At 35.8% G+C, this 24,370-nt stretch overlaps 1 protein-coding gene across 5 annotated transcripts in view; it reads right to left on the reverse strand.

The window, feature by feature from the left end:
* Positions 1–24,370, reverse strand: part of Slc44a5 (solute carrier family 44 member 5) — a 349,067-nt gene that overhangs the window by 16,642 nt on the left and 308,055 nt on the right. For all 5 annotated transcript variants that reach the window (XM_070007306.1, XM_070007302.1, XM_070007303.1 and 2 more), the window contains 7 exons: positions 20,431–20,556; positions 19,585–19,645; positions 15,621–15,744; positions 14,332–14,415; positions 10,438–10,550; positions 4,085–4,216; positions 1,443–1,542 (listed from right to left, as the gene is read on the reverse strand). In XM_070007306.1, coding sequence (XP_069863407.1) covers positions 1,443–1,542; positions 4,085–4,216; positions 10,438–10,550; positions 14,332–14,415; positions 15,621–15,744; positions 19,585–19,645; positions 20,431–20,556 — 740 coding nt within the window. The remainder of the gene's footprint in view (positions 1–1,442; positions 1,543–4,084; positions 4,217–10,437; positions 10,551–14,331; positions 14,416–15,620; positions 15,745–19,584; positions 19,646–20,430; positions 20,557–24,370) is intronic.

Raw genomic sequence — 24,370 nt, forward strand, 5'->3', positions numbered from 1 at the left:
CATTATTTAAAAGTTTGGGTTATCCTCAAGTGACCTTTTAGAATAGCTTAGAAGTCATAGGTGCTATTGTCTCCCAGCGTGAAGTTTATGAAGAGCTAAAAATCAAAATTGTTCTGATATTGCCATCCCAGAATTATGAACTTTATACACAAAAATGCATACTCTAGTGCTGCTATAATCAATGGTTCTGTTAGAAAAATTTGCCACTCATACAGAAAGGGTAATTGCACAGAACTGATTCTGTAACAGAATGGTGATTTGGAGTACTACAAATTTCCTTAATTATTAATATTAACATATAGCCCAGTATGGTAACACTATAATCTAGAATAGAGCTAAGTTTTATATAGAATGTTGTTAACTTATTTTATGTTAACTTATTTATGTTCTAATATATTCTTACAGTTCAAAAGTGCTAATGCAGAAACCAGACAGAGTCTATCCTGTTTTATGCTATTCACAACTGAGATTTTGGAATTCTAAAGGTGAGGTTTGTCTTTCTAATACATGGCAATATCTGAACTTCAATAAGCCTTCCTGAATAGAAAATAGTTTTAAGTGTGTGTGTGTGTGTGTGTGTGTGTGTGTGTGTTTGGGTGTGCGCCAATCCTGGAACTTGAACTCTGAACTTATGTTCTGTCCCTGACCTTTTTTTGCTCAAGGCTAGCACTCTACCACATGAGCCATAGCTCCACTTCTGCCTTTTTTGGTGGTTAATTGGATATAAGTCTTGTGGACTTTCCTACCCAGAATGGCTTCGAACCATTATCCTCAGATCTCAGCCTCCTGAGTAGCTACAGTTATAGGTGTGAGCCACCAGCGCCCGGCTAACAAATATTTTTTTTTTAAATTAAAAAAAAATTTTCAGGGACTGGGAAGGTGGCTCAGTGGTAGAGTGCTTGCCTTGCATGCACGAGGCCTTGGGTCCAATTCCTCAGCACACATAAGCAGAAAGAGCCAGAAATGGTGCCATGGCTCAAGTGGTAGACCATTAACCTTGAGCTGAAGAGCTGAGGGACAGTGCCCAGGCCCAGAGTTCAGGTCCCACGACCAACAAACAAAAAAATAAGCAAAAACCTATTATTCGGTACTGGGTTTGAATTCTCTTGATAGGTAGGCATCTTATTGCATTCATACTCCAGCCCTTTTCTTTAATTTAATTTTTCAATAAGGTCTTATGTTTTCCCCAAGGCCAGCTTCAGATGTCATCCTCTTACTTTGGATTTATGAATCACCACATCAAAGTTATTTGTTGAGATAGAATTTTGCTAACTGTTTTGCCTGGGCTGGCCTGCTCTTCTTCCTACCTCTGTTTCGGGTATAGCTAGGATTATAGGCTGATAATCCTGTGCTCTATCCCTAACAGGTCTTCTTAAAAGGGAAAGTAGGCCATCTTATTTAATTGATTTATATATATTGGGTTTCTACAGTAAGGGTCTTACTTGCTCCCTTCCTTCAGTAGGATAATGGCAACATGGATTCGTTTCCTGAAGAAGATCAGCAGCAGGATGATGGTCCCTTCAAGGATGCTGAGTATTATCACTTTGAATAGGAAAAAAATATCAGTCTGTAATACAAATCCTATCACAGCAACAAAGTTTCAAAAGCACTGAGCTTCATGATTTTTTTTTTCTGTCAAGGATCTGTCAAGGCTGACATTGCATAATCCAAGCAATGCCAGCACTCCACAAGGTTAATCTTAGAAATTTAGTTTCAGGACCTCCACGAAATGCTAAGAAATCCAGACTAAACCCTTTAGGTAAAACTTGAACAGCTCATCTGGATGGTACTTAGGTTTGTAATAACGTAACATTTCAGTCATGGGAGAAAGGAAGGAAGGGCTACTTCCGGCAGCTCTACTTGTGACGTTTGTAATTTAAATTTTAATATAAAGGTGATGGACAGAAAGGTTACAGTTACATAAGTAAGGTAAGAAGCACATTCAGAAGGAACCTTTAAAGCTGTTCACATTACTCACCACGCCTCTTAGTCATTCCTGCTGACCAAAAGGGCAGGGTGTTAACTGCTATATTTTAACTTTGGTATTCCATCCAAACATAGCCACTTTTGATGGAAATGAATTATAAACCAACCCAATTTGGCCAATAAAATCCTTAATACAGACAGAATCAAAACTAAGAAAATCTGATTTATTTTTAGACTGGAAGTTATATGAACTTAAAAAAAAACTGTGTCTAAACCAACTTTATGTGAGGAAAGTAAATCCTGAAAGGAGGAATTAAGTATGTATAATAAGAAACAAAGGGGAAATCTTGTGTGTTCTTTTGGCTTTTCTAGAAATCAGTGGAAGTCTGACTGTTGTTCTGGTCTTTTGAGTTTTATGAGCCATATCTATATTCTTGTAATACACCCCCTTCTCTATCCTCAAATTGTTTTGATTTTTCTATTCCATAGCTGAATTTTTTTACTTTCAAAACACATAGTCTCAATAATTACATTTCTTTGACTCTAACAAACATCTTTGTTTAGTAAAAACTTTTTACAGAAAAGTAAATAAACCTTTTACTAAGTATCTATTTTTTAATTTTAAAGATGCAGTCTGAGTTAAGAAATATTAAGAAATGGAAAGGTCAAGATCTTAAAAAATCAAGAAAATATGATGCTACAAATAAAAGTCGCTGAACATAAAAATAGATACTTGATAGAAAAAGCCTCCTACATGAAGGAGTGCCTCTTACATTCTCCTTGGCTAAATATTTATTCTGCTTGTGTCTAACCAACTACAATGTTGATGATTTCATCCTACTGGCATACCATTGACATCTGGTACTAGTCATGGATCAGGGACTGTCACCAGATAAGTAGAACTCAGTTAACACAGAGATGTGGGGAAACTTAATAAGGCATAATCATATATTTAGATCTTTTAAACTGTGTATTTGTTATTTATTCTCTGAAAACTAACTCAAATCCAAAGTTGTGAAGTTTAATATGCTAGGATTGCTATCTTTGAATAACCTTAAGAAAATGAAATAAATTGGAATCACTACAGGTATCCTGAAATTGCATTATTAAACAACATTTTATCTTTCTCTTTCTGCCTTCATTTCTTCCTTCATTTCTTCATTTGTTCCTTCCTTCCTTCCTTTCCTTTCTCTCTCCCTTTGCTTTCTTCTTTCCTTCCTTCCTTCCTTCCTTCCTTCCTTCCTTCCTTCCTTCCTTCCTTCCTTCCTTCCTTCCTTCCTTCCTTCCTTCCCTCCTTCCTTCCTTCCTTCCTACCTTCCTTCCTACCTTCCTTCCTACCTTTCTTCTCTTTTGTTTTACTGCAGATACTAGGGCTTGAACTCAGGGCCTAGGCACTGTCCCTGAGCTTTTGTGCTCTAGGATAGTGCTCTATTACTTGAGCCACAACCCAACTTCTAACCTTCTTTTATTGAGTATGTGGAAAATTAAAGATAAGAATCTCATGGACTTTCCTGCTCAAGCTGTCTTCAAACTGCAATCCTCAGATCTCAGCCTACTAAGTAGCTAGAATTACAGACATGAACCAATAATGTCCAGCCAAAGATGACTTTTTAAAGAACATTAATTATATTACATTAAAGAACACAAAACTAGAAAATATGAGGAATACTATAATAAAACCATTCTGGAGATATATAAGATTAAAGTTGTTTTGATATCATCTCAAAGACTTCAGTAGGTAAATTTATTTCTAGGTTTGTTTTTTTTTTACAATTGCTACAATAAATAGTTTAAATGTCTTGCTATGAAGAAAACCTCTGATTTCTTATTTTCTTTTTGAAACAAGTTTGAAAAATCAAACATTTGTTTCTTTGCAAATTTTCTTAGCATCAAGTTAATGTTTCCACTAAAGATTCACAATTGAGCCATTTGAAGGTAAATGGCTGACAAACCTTGTAGAATAGTATTTTCTCAGTATATACAATAAACTTGCCTCAATGACTTTTTCATTTCCTATAGTCTATAGACACTTGACTAATTACATTAGTGATAAGAACACTTATCAATACATTTGTTGCACAGACTAAAATATATCTTAGATAAAAAGACACTTTCTCATTATTAAAATTTTAAAAATTAGTCTTTAAAATCTACTTACTTATTGAGAACCATGTTTGTTTCAATTGGAAGTATATGCTAATATTAGTCTGAATCCCAATATCATAAACACTTAATGAAGAATTTGGATTGTCCTCAAGTTTGTTGTATTCACGATAACAGTACCATATTCCTTGAAAAGAAAAGAAAAAATCTATATATTTATCACACATGTCTACATGAAACCAATCAGTATAGTCATTTCTGCAAAGTAGGATTTATACTTACACAGTGAATATTTTATTTGGATCTGATAGTCTAAATGTGAAACTTTCTAGTCCTAATAATAATTTTTATTTTAAAATCTTTTGTCTGATATTATACAGCTTTTACAGCCTCTCTTTTGTTTAACAAATATCGCTAACTTTTTTTTTTTTTTTGAGTCTGGTCGTGGGGCCTGAACTCTGGGCCTGGGCACTGTCCCTCAGCTCTTCAGCTCAAGGCTAGCACTCTACCACTTGAGCCACAGCACCACTTCTGTCTTTTTTCTTTTTGAAAGAGGAATCGAACCCAGGGCCTTATGCATGCAAGGCAAGCACTTTACCACTGAGCCACCTTCCCAGCCCATCGATAACTTTTTAATTAAACCATTTCACTTTTAAATATTATATGCATTCTGTAACTCTTTTTTAAATTTAATTTCATTTTATTTGTGAACCTACTGTACAGAGGGGTTACAATTACATGGGCAGGATAATGCGTACATTTCTTACCAAGCATTGCAGCCTCCTCCTTTGGTTTACCCTTCACATCCCTTCCCAGCCTCCCCCCTCCCCCCAATCCCAATCCTTCTCCTTCCCCCCCTTCCCCCCCACCCACCGACGTTGTAAAGCTCGTTTTGGACATGACAACTTGTACTTCTCATTGTTGCAACAGGTCCAACTGTATCCTTAGACAACTGGTTTTTCCCCTCCTCCACAAGTTATACTGACATCAAATATAGTGAAAGCAGGGGTTATACTGTGGGGGAGGGACATACAAAGCAACAAAGAGATAATCTTATAAATGCGTTAGAATCACATGCATGAAAGAAAAAAACATTCAAATACATATCTAAGGGTTCATTTTCCTGACATCACATTATCTGACCTTTTCTGCTTGACTCATACATATACTAGATATTGCAAATAAGGAAAACCATGGGACCTATGTTTCTTTGGGCCTGGCTTACTTCACTTAATATAATTTTTTCCAAGCCTTTCCATTTCCTAACAAATGGGGCAATGTCATTCTTTCTGATGGAGGCATAGAATTCCATTGTGTATATATACCACATTTTCTTGATCCATTCATTTACTGAGGGGCATCTGGGTTGGTTCCATATCTTAGCTATGGTAAATAATGCTGCAATAAACATTGTTGTGCTGGTAGCTTTAGTGTGGTCTTGTTTGTAAACATTTGTGTAAATGCCCAAAAGTGGGATTGCTGGGTCATAGGGGAGTTCTATGTGAAGTCTTTTGAGGAACCTCCATACTGCTTTCCAAAGTGGTTGAACAAGTTTACATTCCCACCAACAATGAAGTAAGGTTCCTTTCTGTCCACATCCCCTCCAGCATCTGTTGTTGTTAGAGTTCTTGATTTTTGCCATTCTAACTGGGGTGAGGTGATATCTCAATGTTGTTTTGATTTGCATTTCTTTTATGGCTAGGGATGTTGAACATTTCTTCATGTGTCTATTGGCCATCCTTCTTTCTTCTTCAGAGAAGTTTCTCTTTAAGTCTTTCGCCCACTTATTTATTGGGCAGTTGTTTCTTTGAGGATTTGTTGTTGGGGGGTTTAATTTTTTGAGTTCCAAGTATATTTTAGATATGAGACCCTTGTCTGTTGTATGGCTAGTAAAGATCTTCTCCCAATCCATGGGCTTTCTATTGATCTTGCTAGCTATGTCATTTGCCATGCAGAAGCTCTGCAACTTTATGCAATCCCATTTGTCCAACCTTTCTTTGATTTGTTGTGTTTCCGGGTCTCTATTCAAAAAATTTCGGCCTGAGCCAAGGAAACCTAGGGTTTCTCCTATTCCATCCTGTAATGTTTTCAGAGTGTCTGCTTTGAGTTCAAGGTCTTTGATCCATTTGGAGTTGATTCTGGTGCAGGGTGATATATAAGGATCTAGCTTTAGTTTTGTACAAGTAGTTAACCAATTTTGCCAGCACCATTTACTGAAGAGGCTGTCTTTCTTCCATTCTATTGTTTTAGCTCCCTTATTGAAGATTAGATGGCTATAGGTCTGTAGGTTCATTTCTGGGTTTTCAATTCTATTCCATTGGTCCTGAGGTCTGTTCTTATGCCAATACCAAGCTGTTTTGATTACTATGGCTTTATAGTAGAGTTTGAAGTTTGGTATTGATATTCCTCCAGCAGTGTTCTTTCCGTTGAGGAGCGTTTTTGCTATTCGGGGTCTTTTATTGTTCCATATGAATTTTTGGATTGCCTCTTCTATTTCCTTGAAGAATGAGATTGGAATTTTGATAGGTATTGCATTGAATTTGTAGATAGCCTTGGGAAGTATTGCCATTTTCACGATGTTAATCTTTCCAATCCAGGAGCATGGGAGGCTTTGCCATTTTTTTAGTTCTGTGTTGATTTCCTTTTTCAAGATTTTAAAGTTTTCATCATAGAGGTCCTTCACTTCTTAAGTTAATTCCTAGGTATTTTATTTTTTGTGGGGCTATTACAAATGGAGTTGCTTTCCTAATTTCAGCCACACTTTTCTCATTGTTGGCATACAGAAATGCCATTGATTTTGGGGGGGTTAATTTTATAACCTGCTACTTTGCCAAAGTTTTGAATCAGCTTGAGTAATGCATTCTGTAACTCTTGTAATTGACATAAAGCTGCAATCTATATGTATATATTGTTATCTGGCCTGACAACTTCCTATGTTTTACTTGATGATTATAATTCATTTTTATTTAGTTTACTGATTTAATTATGAATCTTATTTTTCTTCTCCCATTCTACTTTGTGTTTATACATTTTTCTTCCAGGTTTTTTTTCTTTTCAATTCTTGTCTTTTAAAAATGTGTCCATTTCTGTTTACTTATATACCATTTTCCTTTTCTAGTTTGGAGCCACTACTCCACTTTTATAATAATATTTGAAATTTTATTGCATGCTTAATAATAAATATTAAATTGCATATCTTACCAAGGAAGAATAAAGACCTCTGGTAATTCAAGAATCACTCCATTCTGGTTATTGCTTGATATTTTAGTTATGTACTTTTTTTGAGTGGGGGGAGGGGTATGTGTACTGGTCCAGTCCTGGGGCTTGAACTCAGGTCCTGAGTGTTGTTCCTGAGGTTTTTTTTTTTTAATGCAAGGCTAGCATTCTATTACTTCTTTTTGGTGGTTAAGTGGAGATAAGAATGACATGGACTTTCCTTCTTAGACTGGCTTGGAACTGCGATAATCAGATCTCAGCTTTCTGAGAAGGACTAAAGGTGTGAGCCATTGGTGTCCAGCCAGTAGGTACATTTTAACTTAACAAGACTGTTACTTCATAGAGGGCAAAGTTTGCTTTGCTCATTTTCTGTACTCACTATCTGTCATGCATCTTACTTTTTTTGTGGGATCATTTTCTTTCTTCCTCTCACCCTCACAGCTACATTTAACCCATTAGGATACCATTGCTTTCACATTCACAACATGTAGACCTATTGTCATTGCCACCACCTGCATCTGGTCTTCCTTTGACACATGGAACACCTCTTCACCTGCTTCTACTCTCACCACAATACAGTCTACTCTCTTCCTAGGAACCACAATAATCATTCCATCACAGCTATCTCTGATTCAAAGCCTTGCAATACCTTCCCATTCCATTCAGAGAAAAAGCCTCATAATAACCTGTAAGGCCCTGCCTCCATATGTTCTATGTTTATCTCTTCTTGTTTCCTTTTCTCAGGACACCCGTTCACTCATCACTATTTCTTCAACTCACTCTTAGGACCATTGCTCTAGCTAAACTGTCTAGGATTTTCCCCTCACCTCCACTGGCTAATTCCATTGCCACCACAAATTTCTTCTTAGAAAAAAGCCCTTCTCAAAGTAAATACTCTACAGCTAGGAGTCAATGACAGAGCTACACGCAATAGTATAACACTTGCCTACCATGCGTCAGGGATTGGGGGAAAAATGCTGCTTATTTTGTTTGATTTTTTTACTCCTCATACGATATTATATCCTCAATGCCATTTTATTGGCTCTACTTTATTATTTTCTATAGCAATAATAAACCTCTTATGTATATGTATATATGTCTAATGTATATGTGTCATGCACCTGAGATTATTCCTTTTTCAAACTTACTAATCACGGAGTTATGAGCCTTTCCTATATACCTCTTAACTTATTCTTCTCAATGAAAATTGTTCCATGGCTATGCATGGAACAACTGCTCACAAATAGACTGGCTTTTTTTTCCTTTTCACTATGATACATTCACATTCTTTTTTGTCCTACTAAATAGGCTACTGTCAGTAGGAAATGGCTGTTTTCCCATGATAAGTAAGAAAATCAATTGTCTCAGATAGTAGCAGAAGTCAGTCATATTCAGTCTTATTTACTTATAGTTCTCAACCTAATTGGACATTTCCTTGCCATAAATAGCTCCAAGCTTAATTTCCACATGATTAATTACTTGGTTAGCAATGCCTAGAGAGTCAATGGGGAACTGAAATTGATTGTGTTGTCTGCACTTGCATATATATTGACCATCTTTTTCCCCTTGCCATTGTCAAAGTTACACTAGAGCCAACTTCCAATTTCTGCTGCTGCTCAGGACAAGCAATAAAGTCAATAGAAGACTTTATTGGGCTTTCCTTCTTACGACAATTAAAGAGTGATTGAATAACAAGCTTAGACTCTCTAGTGCAAACAACTTGAGTTAGTTTGAATTCCAAGTGGGAACATGAAAATAAGACTTGATAAAGCTTGCTGTGGAGTTTCTGGTTAGGGAATGGCAATTCTTACACTTCCTCCATGAGACCCACACACCTCTGGTCTGCTGCCTACCCATGCCCAGGAAAAAATAACCAGGTGAGAGTCATAGGCAGTTTAAAAAAGGCAGATGAAGAATACTGAAGACTTGAACTTACTGGAAACTCCTTCGGGACAAAGAGGAGAATGACAATAACCAATAAATATAGATTATTTTCTGTATTCTAGGCACTGTTCTGAATGTCCCATATTTTCACTGTCCTAATTAATCTTTTCAGTCTTCTGAGATGGAGAGACCATTACTCTGTTGGTGTTATAGGCCAGAAAGCTGATCTTATAATCTAGTAAATCTAGTGAATCTAGTTACGTACACACTGGCTCACCTGTAGTTCCAACTGAATTCTTACTCTAATATATGCAAGGCTCTTCTTTGGAAGACAGAAAGAGGAGATAGTTAATGGTTGGTGTCGACTAACATAAAACTGTGCTGTCAACCCAAATTTTGTTCTAGGAGATTTATTCTTTTGCCAAGAAGCCTCTCAAACATTCCTATACTGTCCCATACACTTTTTAGAAGACTGAAGGTAGCTGCCATAAATGGCATACCATCCCTTGGTATACCTTAATTTAGTGTTCACATCATACTTGCCCTAACCAGCTCTGGAATGTAGAGGTTATGGTTAAATTTCAACATTGATCTCTCCACCTAATGAGTGTAATTCAAAATACTCATCTCTAGGGAGTGAAAACTTACTATAAAGCATGAGTTATTAAAAGAAAATGATAGTTTACAGATGATAAGTACTAACTAAATTGAAAGAAAAGAATGGACTACACTACTATAAGTCTCTGATCAAAGAGAAAAGTGAGAGGAATATAAAATAAATTGTCTGAAATGTTTTTCATTAATCTGAAAGAGATTCTTTTTTTTTTTTTTTTTTTTGGTCCGGTTGTGGGGCCTGGTGCTGTCCTGAGCCTGGGTGCTGTCCCTCAGCTCTTCAGCTCAAGGTTAGCATTCTACTACTTGAGCCACAAGGCCACTTCTGGCTTTTTTCTTTTTGCTTATGTGGTGCTGAGGAATCGAACCCAGGGCCTCAGGCATGCAAGGCAAGCGCTCTACCACTGAGAGACCTTCCCAGCCCCTGAAAGAGATTCTTTTTACCTCTATTTTATTATTCATGAGACATGAGAACAGTGGCTAGTAGGGAAAAGAATAGAGTACTTACTTCTTAAGATAATTAAGAAAATAATTTTTAAAAGAGCGATATGTGTAAAATTACAAATATTTTCCCAAAATTTTATTGATTATTTTTGGCAGTTATTTAAAGCAAGTAAATGCTTTCAAGAAATTGATGATGGTAATTTAAAATAGATTATTCCAGTATTTGGCAATTTTAGGAGAAATGATGCTTACCATATCCTAGAATTCCAAGCACACCCAACATGAAGAACCAGAAGAGGAATCCAGCTGTGTACCTCAGGAGCATCAAAAATACCCAACTAAGGATCATGGAGATAGTCAGGCCACTGGAGGAAAAAAAAAGAGACAGAGAGAGGGGGGTCAAGTATGCTAAGCACAACATCATAGAAGTACCTTTCATCATACAAGGTCTTTCTTATTCAAAATGATTCCTATTATTTTACCTGATTATAGAAACATGCGCAAGATGAAAGAGTCTAAACAATGGTTTTCATGAAGACTCCCACATCAAAGTGTAGACCAATCGAGGACTTTATTTGGGAGATATCTTTGAGTGCCTAAGTGTAGAATATTACTCACTGTTCAAAAAATTGTGATTCCCTGAACCTATGAGTTTGACCTACTTGCCACAATTGTCATATTTATTTTTCTTTCACATTTTCTTCCTAAGTAATAAATTACAAATATATTAATAATAAATTACAATTCATCATGCATCCATGATGAATCAGTGTTTTTTTTTGAACCTGGTGATGAGTGGAAATCATCTATATGGATGTATGGAGTAAAGGTTGTACACTCAAGAGTTCCTGGAGTCATGATTTTGTACTCATTATCACTATGACTTACTTATCTTAAATAGTTTGCAATGCTAGACATTTCTTGCCTGTTCCCACTTTCTGAGGGCCATTATTTAGAGCATCTGTAGGATTCCTGAATCTTCTGGTCCATATGACTTCTCAAGAAATTAATAGCATAAAAATTCTCTGTTTTAATTTCTCCCTGGAATTGGTCTAGCTGCTAAAGAATCTCTTCACTCCTGCTCTTCCCACTGCCCTCACCATGTCCAGGTTGTAGTGACAATGGGGTCTCTATTGATGGTGTTTCCTCAGTGACAACTCATTAAGTTTGGAAACTTGGCTGACTTGGTGACATATCCAGAGCTATCTACAAATTTTCAATCACAACCACTGACAGAATGAGTTCTCAAGTTTTATCTTTTTTCAGTTTTGGGTGGTACTAGAGTTTGAATTCAGGGATTTACACTTGTTAGATACACTTGCTAGATATACCTTTTAATTATATTTGGGATAGGGTCTCACATTTATTCCCAGCCAGTCTGAACTATGATCCTCATTTATACTTCCTACTTAGCTGAAATGACAGGCATATACTATCACATCTAGCTTTTTATTGGATGATGGGAGGGGCCTTGTGAAATTTTTGCCCAGGATAGCTTTTAACCTTAGGTCACCCAGTCTCCATGTAAATAACAGTGTGAGTCACCTACTGGATTTCACATGTTATCTTAAAACAACTCAGTTGTTTTTGTCACTAGATAGAAGACAGCATAGTGTCAAACCATCTTCTCAATCTTATAGTCTATGTTTTTAATTTCCAAAATCCATTCCCTTGTAAATCTCTATATCATTAATGCTCAGTCTATTCTTTGAAGGATTATTCTTTGATATAGTCCAAGGGAAAATATTTTAAAAGATTGGAGTAGGAAAAGAAAGTTGTTTTTTAAAAAAAATTATTTCACAAAAGTTCTAATGTAAACACAAAGTCTCATTAGTACATTAGCTCTACCTTTATAAAATAAAAGAGAACAGAAGTTTGAAAATAAAGATAAGACTTGAATCTCTGGTGGCCTGAGTGGTTCACAGAGGGAATTTCAGTATGTGTCTGAGTGTGGTGGGCTGGAGAGTCCATAATAAAATGCACACACTTAAATATAGATGTAAAAGCAAATTAAAATGGAAACCCCTCAGTACAACTACTTAAATATAAATAAATAAACAAATACACACATACATACATGGAAATGGTCTAAGTGACTTGTCTGACCACAAGCCAACTAGTCAAACTACAGTGAAGTATAGACTATGATATATAGCAGATATATCATATATATGTGGATATATATATAGAGAGAGAGAAAGACAGAGAGAGAGAGAGAGAGAGACTATGAAATAGTAGATATATCCTAACACATCTACTGGCTGCAATTCTAAAGACAAAGGATGAAAATGAATAAACTCAGAAAACAGTCTAGTTATACAGCTCTAAAAAGCACTAGAGCTTCTTTATAATACAAAATTTTAAATTCAGTAAGCTTCATTCAGTTTAAGCTTCATTCAGTTTAATATGTGGAATCAAAGGAGTTTCCCCAAGTGATTTCATACCTGTTCCTCAATCCTACATTTTTTTGATGTTCTAAAAACTAGAATAAAAGTCAGGAAAGTAAAGATGACCTAGGTCTGGCTAGAATCATAAAGATTTGACAAGTTTATAAGAGGAAGGGATATATAATTATACATAATTATAATATATAATATATAATTATATATAATTACATATATAATATATGAATATTATATATTAATTATTAATATATACCAATTGTATATTAATTAATATATTATAAATTATGTGCCTATAATTATGTGTCTATATATTATAGATTATGTATCTGTGATTATATATTATATATAATTACATTATGTAAATTTTATATTATATAATATATCATAATTATATTACTATATAATTATATATTATGTAATATATAATTACAGAATGCTAGGTGCTATATAGATGATAAGTAGATATGTGTATGTAGAGGTGTATGCACACACATGATTGATGTAAGGACAAAGATGGGGAAATAATTTATCTGGTGAAGACTAGAAAGATTTCGTACCATGAAACTGATTTTATAGGATGAGGTAGAGCAATGTGAGAAGCATGATACACAAGAAACAGAACAGAATGTGCTATGACATGGGATTTGATGGACTAGGGACAGACATATTACTTGGTATATTAAGAATATATAAAGTTGATCAGAAAATATAGATGGGATAAATTTGAAAAGCTTAGTTGGAATTGACTATCAGGGAACTCAGAAATGTCATAAGAATTTTTAACTTCAGTTTTCATCACTAGAGAACCATAAAAACTTGTAAGCTCTAGAAAATAGCATAAGAGAGCCAGTTGCTCATGATAAACATTGGCCAAACACATTTACCTACTGCAGTAGGTAAGTTCTGCCTTTATCTTTCCAGGAATCCAAATGTATATCTGAAAGTTTTAAAAAACCTGCCCCTTCTTCATAGATGTTTTCAGCTTCTCACTACAATGAGCTTTAATAATAGCAACCATTATATGGTACATGTTTAGAAATTAGGAATGATCCTTTGGATGCAAAAAGAGAAATAACACAATGTCTACACACTGAACCATGTGAAGAACAGTATGCATACTGCTGAATGCGCATTCCTTTTATTTTAGTGCCAATACTGGGGCTTGAACTCAGGGCCTGGGCACTGTCCTTAGCCTTTATGCTCAAGGTTAGATTTCTACCACTTGAGTCACAGCTCTACTTTGAGGGGTTTTTGTTTTTGTTTTTGGTTTTTGTGCCACTTTTGGGGCTTGAACGCAGGGGCCTGGGCACTGTCCCTGAGCTTCTTTTGTTCAAGGCTAGTGCTGTATCCCTTGAGTTACAGCTCCACTTCAGTCTTTTTTTGGTAGTTAGCTACTGCTCCACTTCAGTCTTTTTTTTTTTTTTGCTAGTTAATAGGCGTTAAGAGTTTCATGGGATTTCTTGCCCAGGCTGGCTTTGAACCATTATCCTCATATCTCTGTAATCTAGGATTACAGGGATAAGACCTAGGCAGCTGGCTTTTACAACATTCTGTTAATACCAGACATATTTTAAAATATCTTTGCTTAATCCTTAACCCATCTCAAAAAGAAAATGGCACTACTTGAGATTTCAATCAACTTTTTACCCAGAAATAAGAATAAGAATAAATAACTTGAAATGTTCCACAAAGGTAAAATCAGCATAGTTCTGGAGAAGAAACATCATGTTTTTTCACTTACATGAGAATCCAATACCAAGTTGTTGCATAGTCTTCAAACACTTTCATTGCAACTGTCCTTGCATCAAGGATTTTATTGATGCCACTAAATTCAAAGAAGAAAAAATTAATTATTTTGAGACTCACACTCAAAAAGAGATGCTCTTGGGACAAAGTAGATGTCCCAAGCTGCTTTTCAAGGCATGCTTATAGAAACCCTCTAGTAGTAGTGTTCCATTTTATAGCCACATCAGTTCATAAAACCTCATTTCAGAGAGCCTGCAAAGGTGGATGAGCCTGCAAAAGTGTATAAACTTTGCAAAGATGGGCGGAGCTACACACAGAGAACCTAGCTTTCAGAAACACTGAGTAGATCATTTATTGTAGAAACCTCACTGTGTAAAATTAAAGGTCAAGATCAGCTTTTAATTTATGAAACTTAAAAAGTTGAGAAGACACAGGACTTCAATCCTCCTTTCTGTTCCAGTGGCAACCATATAAAGCATGATTGAACACACACCAAGGAGTGTTCTAACCATTGTCATCTAACTTGATAAATTATCAAGGTAAGCCCACTCATACAAGCCTAGAATTTCCAGACCTTCCCTCATGTGCCCTGATCACACCACTCTCCTCTTCGTTAAAGGAACCACTATCTAGACCATTGTGACAATATTGTTTTCTAAGTAAAAAAAAACAGTGCTATTGGCCAAGTTAATTTAGTTTTACTTCTTTTTCATTTTATATCAATGGATTTCTTTTACAGATCTTTACACCCATATTGCTGTTCTATTCTAACTATGCCTGAGCTCTACTCTACTTGTTAATTTTTTTAAGAAGAAAAAATTAGAATATTTCTAGTTTAAATGTCTAATTTAATACATGAGTTATGCAGTGTCATTTTGTATGTTTATGCCTGTGCACATGTGAATATGAACACCAAATGCGGAGATACTTCTCCATAATGTAGAGTAGTATGTATGTACATCAAAAGAAACAGCAAATTTACTTCTTTAACATTCATATGTAGGACTTTGATATGCATAATCACATCTTTATGGTACATTTCTTTTACTACTGATAATGAGAGCCTTCACTATTTTGATTGTTCTTTCTAATTCATTCTGATTCCTCCTCTTCACTTACTTTTCTTCATGAATATCTACCAAGTTTCCACTATCTGGAGCAATTTGTACATTTCACTGTGACACATAATTCTATTCCCATAACCGTCAGCCTCTGGAAAGCTTTCCTATTGGGTTCAATAGTAGCATGCATTGAAACTGAAGATAGATATATAAACCAGTGTACTTTGCAGCCTCTCTGAGTTCTACAGCATTTCTTGTCTTTCCACTTCCATCTTCGAACAGTATTCTGCTCCCTACTGTTAAAGTGCCATTTCTCGTGGAGAAGTCAGGGAAACATCGGTGGAGAACTGTGAAAGTAAAGCACAAGGACAAGGGTCACTCTTCTACCTCTTCCACAATGCTCTCCATTCTAACATTTCCTGTTATTTATAATTAGTTCCTCTCTAAGCATGTAAATTGCTTGAAAAAGATAGTTTTTTGCCCTTTATATGATTATTGAAAGGTTTTCTGATGCTTCTCAGAATAGAATGGACAGCAAATAAGATCACAATATGAAGCAATATTTTAAAATACACACAATAGAGGGATCAATTTGCCCTCACTTATGACTAGACTTTTTAAAATACACACAATAGAGGGATCAATTTGCCCTCACTTATGACTAGACACTATACCTTATTCATTTGTGAATCTTCATTGTACATTTTCAATTGAATGACTTAGCCAAATTACACTTGTAAGGTTAAGACTATGTCTTACAGTTTTATACCTACGGCACCTGCCAGGACTAAAGATTTATTTTTATCTTTCTAGATTAAACTTCTAATATTATTCTTGGCTACCAATAGCCATTGCCTACGGCTTTCTGATGAATAATATTGTAGAACAAGCTTTGCTCAGAGGTTTTTAATGACCCAGACAAGAGTAAAGGGAGCATTTAAGAAATGTATATGGCAGTAGCTACTCTAATGCATATGTCTTTCTTATTAAAAGAAATAGATACTTGAACAACAACAAATATTGTCAGGGATCTGGGGGAAAAGTAACCCTATGCACTACACTGTTGGTGGGAATGTCACCTAGTACAACACTCTGGATAGCAGTCTGGATGTTCCTCAAAAAATTAAACATAGATTTTCCCTATAACTCAGCCATACCACTCTGGGGCATCTATCTAGAACTCCATCACAAGCCAGAATACCATAAAGATACTTGAACACCCGTGTTCATTTACACACTATTCACAATAGCCAAGTTATGGAAACATCCCAGATGCCCTACAACAGATGAGTGGATCCAAAAGATGTGGTAACTATACACAATGGATTTACAAAGTCATTAGAAGGTATAATATTATGTCATTTACAGGGAAATGGATGGACCTAGAACAAATCATGTTAAGTGAGGTAAGCCAAACTCAGAGAGACAAACAATGCCTGTTTACTTTCTGATACAAAAGCTAAATCTAATATACACTGGAATATGATAAATTAAACAGGACTCTAGGCATTCACACAATGAAACCAAAGGAGGATATTCTTAGGAGAGGAACACAAAAGTGCAATGTCTATGTGCATCTGATCATAGAAAACAGTATTTATTGAAATGAACTCCACGAAATGGAAACAGGGATTTTTTTCTTCATTGCTGATTTCATTTCTGTTTTTTTCTCTTTTTGTCTTGTTTGTTCATTTTTTCTATTTTTTTCAGGGGGGCACAGAAATGGTGGGACAAAGGGTGAACAAATGCAGCAGTAATATTCACTAGACACTATGTTAAAATGAACTATATAACTTGAGGATGGGTACAGGAGGGAAAAACTAGGAGAGAGTACAGGAATAATAAATAATAATAACAATAAAAATTTAAAAAGACATTGAGATACCACCTCACTCCAAGAATGACATTGCCCCTTTTGTTAGCTTGGAAAAAATTGTATTAAGTGAAGTAAGCCAGGCCCAAAGAAACATAGGTCCCATGGTTTCCCTTATTTGCAATATCTAGTATATGTCTGAGTCAAGCAGAAAAGGTCAGATAAGGTGATGTTAGGAAAATGAACCCTAAGATATGTATTCAAATGTTTTTTTTCTTTCATGTGATTGTTTCTAACACATTTATAAGATGATTTCTTTGTTGCTTTGTATGTCCCTCCCCCACAGTATAACCCCTGCTTTCACTGTATTTGATGTCAGTATAATTTGTGGAGGGGAAGGGGAAAAACAAATCATTCAAGTAGGGATACAGGTGGTCCCATTGCAACAATGATATGTACAAGTCGTTATGTCGAAAAATGAACTTTACAATTTTGGTGGGGGGGGTGGTAGCGGGGAGGATTAGGTGGAGGGGCTGAGAGAGGATGGGAAGGGATGGGAAGGGGAAACAAAGGAGGAGGCTACAATGCTTGATAAGAAATGTACTCATTATCTTGCCCATGTAATTGTGACCCCTCTGTACAGTATTTTCACAATAAAAAAATAAAAATTTAAAAAAATCTAGACAAAAAAAATTTAAAAAGAAACACTCATTGTAGAAACACAGAGTAACAGAAAAAAAAAATAAAGAAGACTGGAAATGCCCACAATTTTACCACACACTCTAAACCATCTCCTAATACTATATGTATTTCTTTCTCTTCAAATAATTTATTTTTGTTCATTTTAACTTCTACATACTTATCATGATATATCAATCCGCATTTATTTAAAATTTGAGCTTATGGATGCATGTTATTGTAGTATTTACATTTATTAATTCTAAAATAGTTTATGCAATGAGTGCATTGCATTACTTCAAGGTTTTATCATTTTCAGTATAGCAGTGTTTTTGTTTTACTTTTCTCTTTGTTTTAGTGTTTGTTTTATATTATTTTTATTGTTGCTACTATTACTTTGAATGAATATTTTTAAGTCCTAGACAAGGACTCAAACTTGGTACCTGATGCCTTCCAACTAATGCTTTCAAGCTAGTGGCTCTATGAACTGAGACATGCCTCCAGCCCCTTTCGTGGATATTTTGATGGATATCTTTATGAAAGTTTCTCTCTGCAGTTAGACTTATGTCCTTAAGAAAGGAAAATGAATCCTCACTTCATTATTTTCTAAACAGAATTAGACTGATTAAAGTTTAAAATTTTTAAGAAATAAAATAAGGTTCATTAACAAGACATAAAGATTTAAATGCAAATTGTAAAGACTAGTATATTCCCTGCACACTCACTCCTCAGGTTATTTCTAAGCAAACTCTAGGCTTAATACAGGAAAAATTTATATAAATGTGTGTACGTATATGTGTGTGTGTGTGTGTGTGTGTGTGTGTGTGTGTGTGTGTGTGTGTACACACACATATGAGTGAGTTTGCCCTTATATAGCTTCATAAACTTCCAGATAATTGATGTGATAAGTTTTTTTAAAAATTCAGGATTTTTCTTGTATGTTTATGAAGTGAAAGCCCAAATCTCACTGAGCTTAGGTGGAAATGATTCTGACTGGAGAGAGGGAATGGGATTTACATTCATTTCCTCCTTATTTTATGACCTAGGGCCAGTTATCAGACCATTTCTGGCCCCAGCCTATCTATTATAACATAAGGAGACTTAATTCAACTTGGTAACTTTGTAGATTCTGTTTTCCTTTTCCCTCCCTCCCTCACTCCCTTCTTCCCTCTTCTCTCTCCTTCTTCCTTCCTTCCTTCTCCTTCTTTCCTTCCTTTGTCTCTTCCTTCCTTCCTCTCTCTCTTCCTTCCTTTCCTTCTTCCTTCCTTTCCTTTGCTCTTCCTTCCTTTCCTTTGCCCTTCCTTCATTCTTTCATTCCTGCCTTCCTCCCTTCCTTCCTTCCTTCCTCCCTCCCTCCCTCTCTTCCTTCCTTCCTTCCTTCCTTCCTTCCTTCCTTCCTTCTTTCCTTCCTTCCTTCCTTCCTTCCTTTCTTTGTCTCCTAGTGCTTAAGCCAGGGCTTGAACTCAGTGCCTTATCTTTTACTTTGGCTTTTTCTCAGTGCAGGTGCTCTACCATTTGAGCCATGCTTCCACTTCCAGTTGTTGGCTAGTTAACTGGAGTTAAAAGTCTCCCAAGATTTGTCTGGCTGAACTGGCCCCAAACCTTGATCTTTAGATCTCAGCCTCCAGAGTAGCTAGGATTACAGGCATGAGTAACCAGTACCTAGCAATTCCTGGTAAAATTCATCATCACTTACAAGGTCTGCTTGGAAACACTGCTGTTGGACAGTCACCATTCAATAAGACTTCTGTGAGAGACTGAAACAGAGGAAGAACATGTCAACACACCAATGATTGTATGATAACTACTTTCATGCTCAATATAAAAATTTCATTCTTTAAAAATTGAACTCTTTCAATCTCATTATTCTGAATAATTCCCTCAAAACTAGTAATTATAAGATTACTACAAACCATTTCTTGCTTGGAAAACTCTTTTATATACTTTAATAAGATCAATAGTAATAAAATCTGACTCCCTGAAGCCAAGTGGCACCCAGGAAAGTGCATGAGTCTTTGTCTTAGAGACATCCCTATGTCTCTGATCTTTCACTGTTTTTCTGGAAAAACAGCATCTTCTCTGACCTACCAACCATTAATATAATAAAGCTTTAGAAATCCCTTATAAATCTCCATCTTTTTTTCTTTTTAAGAGGTCATTATCAGAATGGGCTTTGATGTAAACTTCTTGTTACTGAGTTTCCACATTAGTGAAATAGTATTGGTAGAGGACATTAAATCCTAGCTCTTAGCTGAAAACAGAACAAAACAAAACATGTACAGAATTTGTTCATGTCAGTGAATAGTTGAAAAGCTAACTTATCAGACTTAGCAGTTTTCATAATATACCCAGTTTATATAATGATATACTATGAATGGTATGTGTTTTATGAGTTCACACGTACATTTTGTTTTAATGGAACAATGCCTTTAATAACCATTTCCTAGATGAAGGAACTTGTCCAGTAAAAAATGAGTCATATTATACTTGCAACTTAAAAAAAGTTAAATTTGTCTCCAGTTTTAAGCTTAAATACACATACCTTGGCAGGCTGAGCAGTGGGCTTACAGAATTGACGGTAGTATTCCCAATAACTTTTGTCTGTTTTGGACAAAAGTTGCATTTCCAGATAAGTTAAAAATTTTTCTGGGCACTTAGAAACACAGACCTGGGGAAAAAAAGAACATAAAGGTGTGTGGGAACTGAGTTGAGGACAAATGAGAAATGTCTATAAGACAAGACTTCTGACTTATCCACCAGAGTAAGGAGCAAAACACTATCACCCATCTACAGAGCACAAGGACATTTTCTAGACTTTCATGAATTAAATTCCATATAATTTCCAATCTCTATTCAGTGTGCTATGATGTTGTCGCTGTGTTAAAACAACAAGGTGTTGTACAGTAATTGACCTATTATTAACTTTTTCTTTTATCTGTTCTGGTACTGGGGATGGAACTCAGGGCCACATGCTCTTGCTTGGCTCTTGGTCACATCTCCACTCCAAGATGGCGAATTGGAGTTAAGAGTCTCTCAGATTTGGGCTGGCTTGGAGCCAGCATTCAGCCTCTTGAATTTGTGTAGGATCTATGAATGTATCAATTCAGCTTCTTGAGTAGCTAGGATTACAGGTATGAGCCACTGGACTGGGGCCCGGCTATATTTAATTTTTGATTTTATGACAATTGTAAATTTACATGTAGCTGTGAGAAATAATAGATTACTCAATGGCAATAAGTTGCACAACTATAACAATCAGGAAATGTATATTGCTACAATCTCTTAATCTTAGATTGTTAATCTGTCAAAGTAATCTCAGATTTATATCCACCTATGTATATGTATGTGTGTGTATGTGCCTAAGAGAGACTATTGTAGGTTCTACAAGAATCAACTTAAAAAGCTAAAGAACTATATAGGAATATTCACATGTGCAATATGCCCCCTTTTGTTTCAGAAGAAGGTTACAATTATCAATGCAAATGGTAAAAATTGGATATGATTGGAGCTAAATTGTATAAATCATTGACATATTAGGAGCTAATACACAGACAGTTAACCTTCATTTGTTTACTCATATGATGCTGAAAAAAAAACTAGTTTTCCATTTGGACATGTTTCAGTGGATTTATAAAAGTAAATAGAAAAATAATAATGCTTTTATATGCTTTGTATGATAGTACCCAACTGTTTTGGGACAATTTCCACACTTACAAATGCATACACAATTATACCACATATATAAAAGTGCTGTGAGTGTAACATATAAAGGAAAGTAATTTTTTAATGTGGCTTGTTAAGGAGAGTTGCATATGCCAGACTCTGTGGCTCACACCTGTAATCCTAGCTACCCAGGAGGCTAATATCTGAGGATCTCAGCCAGCCAAGGCAGTAAAGCCAATTACCACCAAAAAGCCCAAAGTGGAGCTGTGGCTCAAGTGGTAGAAAATTGGCCTTGAGCAAAAAAGCTCAGAGAGAATGCCCAGGCCCTGAGTTCAAACTCCCAAGGCTGGCATAGGCGGAAGAGATAAGGAGAGGGGGAGGGAGAGAAGAGAGAGAAAGAGAGAGAGAGAGAGAGAGAGAGAGAGAGAGAGAGAGAGAGAGAGAGAGAGAGAGAGAGAGAGAGAGAGAGAGAGAGAGAGAGAGAGAATCACAGCAAGTTTTCTTCCAGACATAAATGTTACAATACAAACAAAACAATATAGCAACTGTTCTTTAGTCTTTGCATCTATTAGACGAATTTGTTTACTCTAAATAGTAGCAATCAACATGTAATTAGCCCAAACTGAAGGTTACATTGGGGTTGTATTTCCTAGTTGATCACAGTCTGTCATTTAAATACTTGTGACACATGCCTGGACAATGATGGCAGTTAACTAAAACATAGAACATACAAAGATAACTCAGATCAGGAGGTACACCATTGTCTGGAAGACTAGAATTAAGGCTGCATTATTAGCAGCTAAAATATATCCCGACTCAATTCTGTCTCTGTGTACCACAAAGGGTACTCTGAATATAATGTAATTATCTATCAATATTTTTTCTGCCAATTCAGATTGGCTTAGCTCCCTACTAAGATTTGATGGTTAGGAGTGTGAGTTGCATTGAAGATTAAAATATTATATTTACTATGAAAAAAGGGGATCTGATAAATCATTCTTAAAATGTAACAAATAAGCATATACTCTGTAAGTTAAATGGAACAGTAGATAGTCCAGTGGAAAAATTCCTTAATGGAGTATAGGAAAACATTCATTCATTCATTTGATAAATATTTACTGACCACCACCTACCTGAACCTGCTCCAAGCACTAAGAACACAGTAATGAACAAAATAGAGATCTTAGCCCTCAGGCAATGTGCCTTCTAAATAGAGAGACAGATAATGAAGAAATATAAGTAATATTTTTATTATAAAGCAGTAACAAAAGCTATAGAAATAAATAAGGCAAAAAGAAATATAGAGTTGAGGAATGACTGAGTGAGATTCCAGTAAGCCTCACTAAGCAGGTGACCTTTGTAGAAAAACTTGAACATTAATGACCCAGCCAGGCACTCATGTAAAGGAAGAATACGCTAGGTAAATTGAATAAGAAAGGCAAAACCTTGGTGGCCAAAGCTGGCCTGCATCCTTGGAAGAACAACAAATGGTCTATAGGACTCAAGTGCAGAGTTCAAAGGGAGTGTCATACAATGTAGTCAGATAGTGGGTGAGATTATGAAGAGTTCCCTAAGGAAGATGCTAGTGATTGGACATAGGGTCTTTAGTATGGTTAAAGGAGCCATTTGACATTATGTCTTAAATTTAGAGGACTACTGTATTTTTATAGGAATACATAGCTCCTTAGATTCAGGTATGGAGTATGGACAGCAACATTTAGCTAGGGATAACATTTGGTCAGGAAAGTACAGAGAGTGTAAAGGAAATGAGGGATTAAGTAGGATTGTGGTTTCATAAGGGTAAATGTGAGGAAGCTGAATGGTTTATGAAGAAGTAAGTGGGTATGAAGGTTCACATGAGATAGAAGAATCGCTGGAGCTGGAATGTTAGAGTCACTAGGTCTGGAATGTTAGAATCAGAGAGGATAGAGGACAACTTGAAATTGAAATTATAAAAGGCGATAGTTATTGGTACAAACAAGGTGAAGAATTTGACCTTGGAAGAGTAGGAAGAAGTGGTCACAAGAACTAAGATCTAGTTCTTCTTTGAACTAATTCTAGAAAAGATCTTTGAATATATGGGAACAAGAAATGAGTCAGGAGTTCTGCTAAGTTAGTTAGGTTGCCATAATATCAAAGAAATAATGAGCTAGCCTAGAAAGGCCTTTCTCTGTTCATCTCTGAGGCACTAAACTGCATGGCTGATGGATGAGTAGAATTCTACTGTGTGTATATGCCACATTTTCTTGATCCATTCGTTCATTGAGAGGCATCTGGACTGATTCCATATCTTAGCAATGATAAATAGTGTTACAATTCAACATGGTTGTGCTGATGGTTTTATTGTAATCTTGTTTGTGTTCCATTGGATAAATGCCCATTAGTAGGATTGATGGGCAGCTCCATGTTTCTTTTTTTTGAGGACTCACCCTACTGCTTTCCAGAGTGGTTGAACAAGCTTACATTCTCACCAGCAGTGTAATAGAGTTTCCTTTTGTTCGCCAGTATTTGTTATTTTCAATTTTCTTGATATTGGCCATTCTAACTGGGATGAGGTGAAATCTCAGTGTTGTTTTGATATTGTACTGATCTTAAGGGAAATGAAAGACTTGGAAAAAATTACATTAAGTGAAATAAGCCAGACACAGATAAACAAAAGTTGCACAGTTTCCCTCATTTGTGGTAGTTAGAATATACTTATAAATCTATAAGTGAGCACACTGTGTGGTATGCAAGGGGTTACAAATGAATCAACTGAAGTATAATAGACTCTATGGGAAAGCTCAAATAGTAAAATTCTTTAGAAAGACTAAGTCAAA

This window comes from Dipodomys merriami, unplaced genomic scaffold (assembly GCF_024711535.1).
Source record: "Dipodomys merriami isolate MVZ:Mamm:240054 unplaced genomic scaffold, mDipMer1.0.p SCAF_7, whole genome shotgun sequence".
In the NCBI taxonomy this organism is placed as follows: Eukaryota; Metazoa; Chordata; class Mammalia; order Rodentia; family Heteromyidae; genus Dipodomys; species Dipodomys merriami.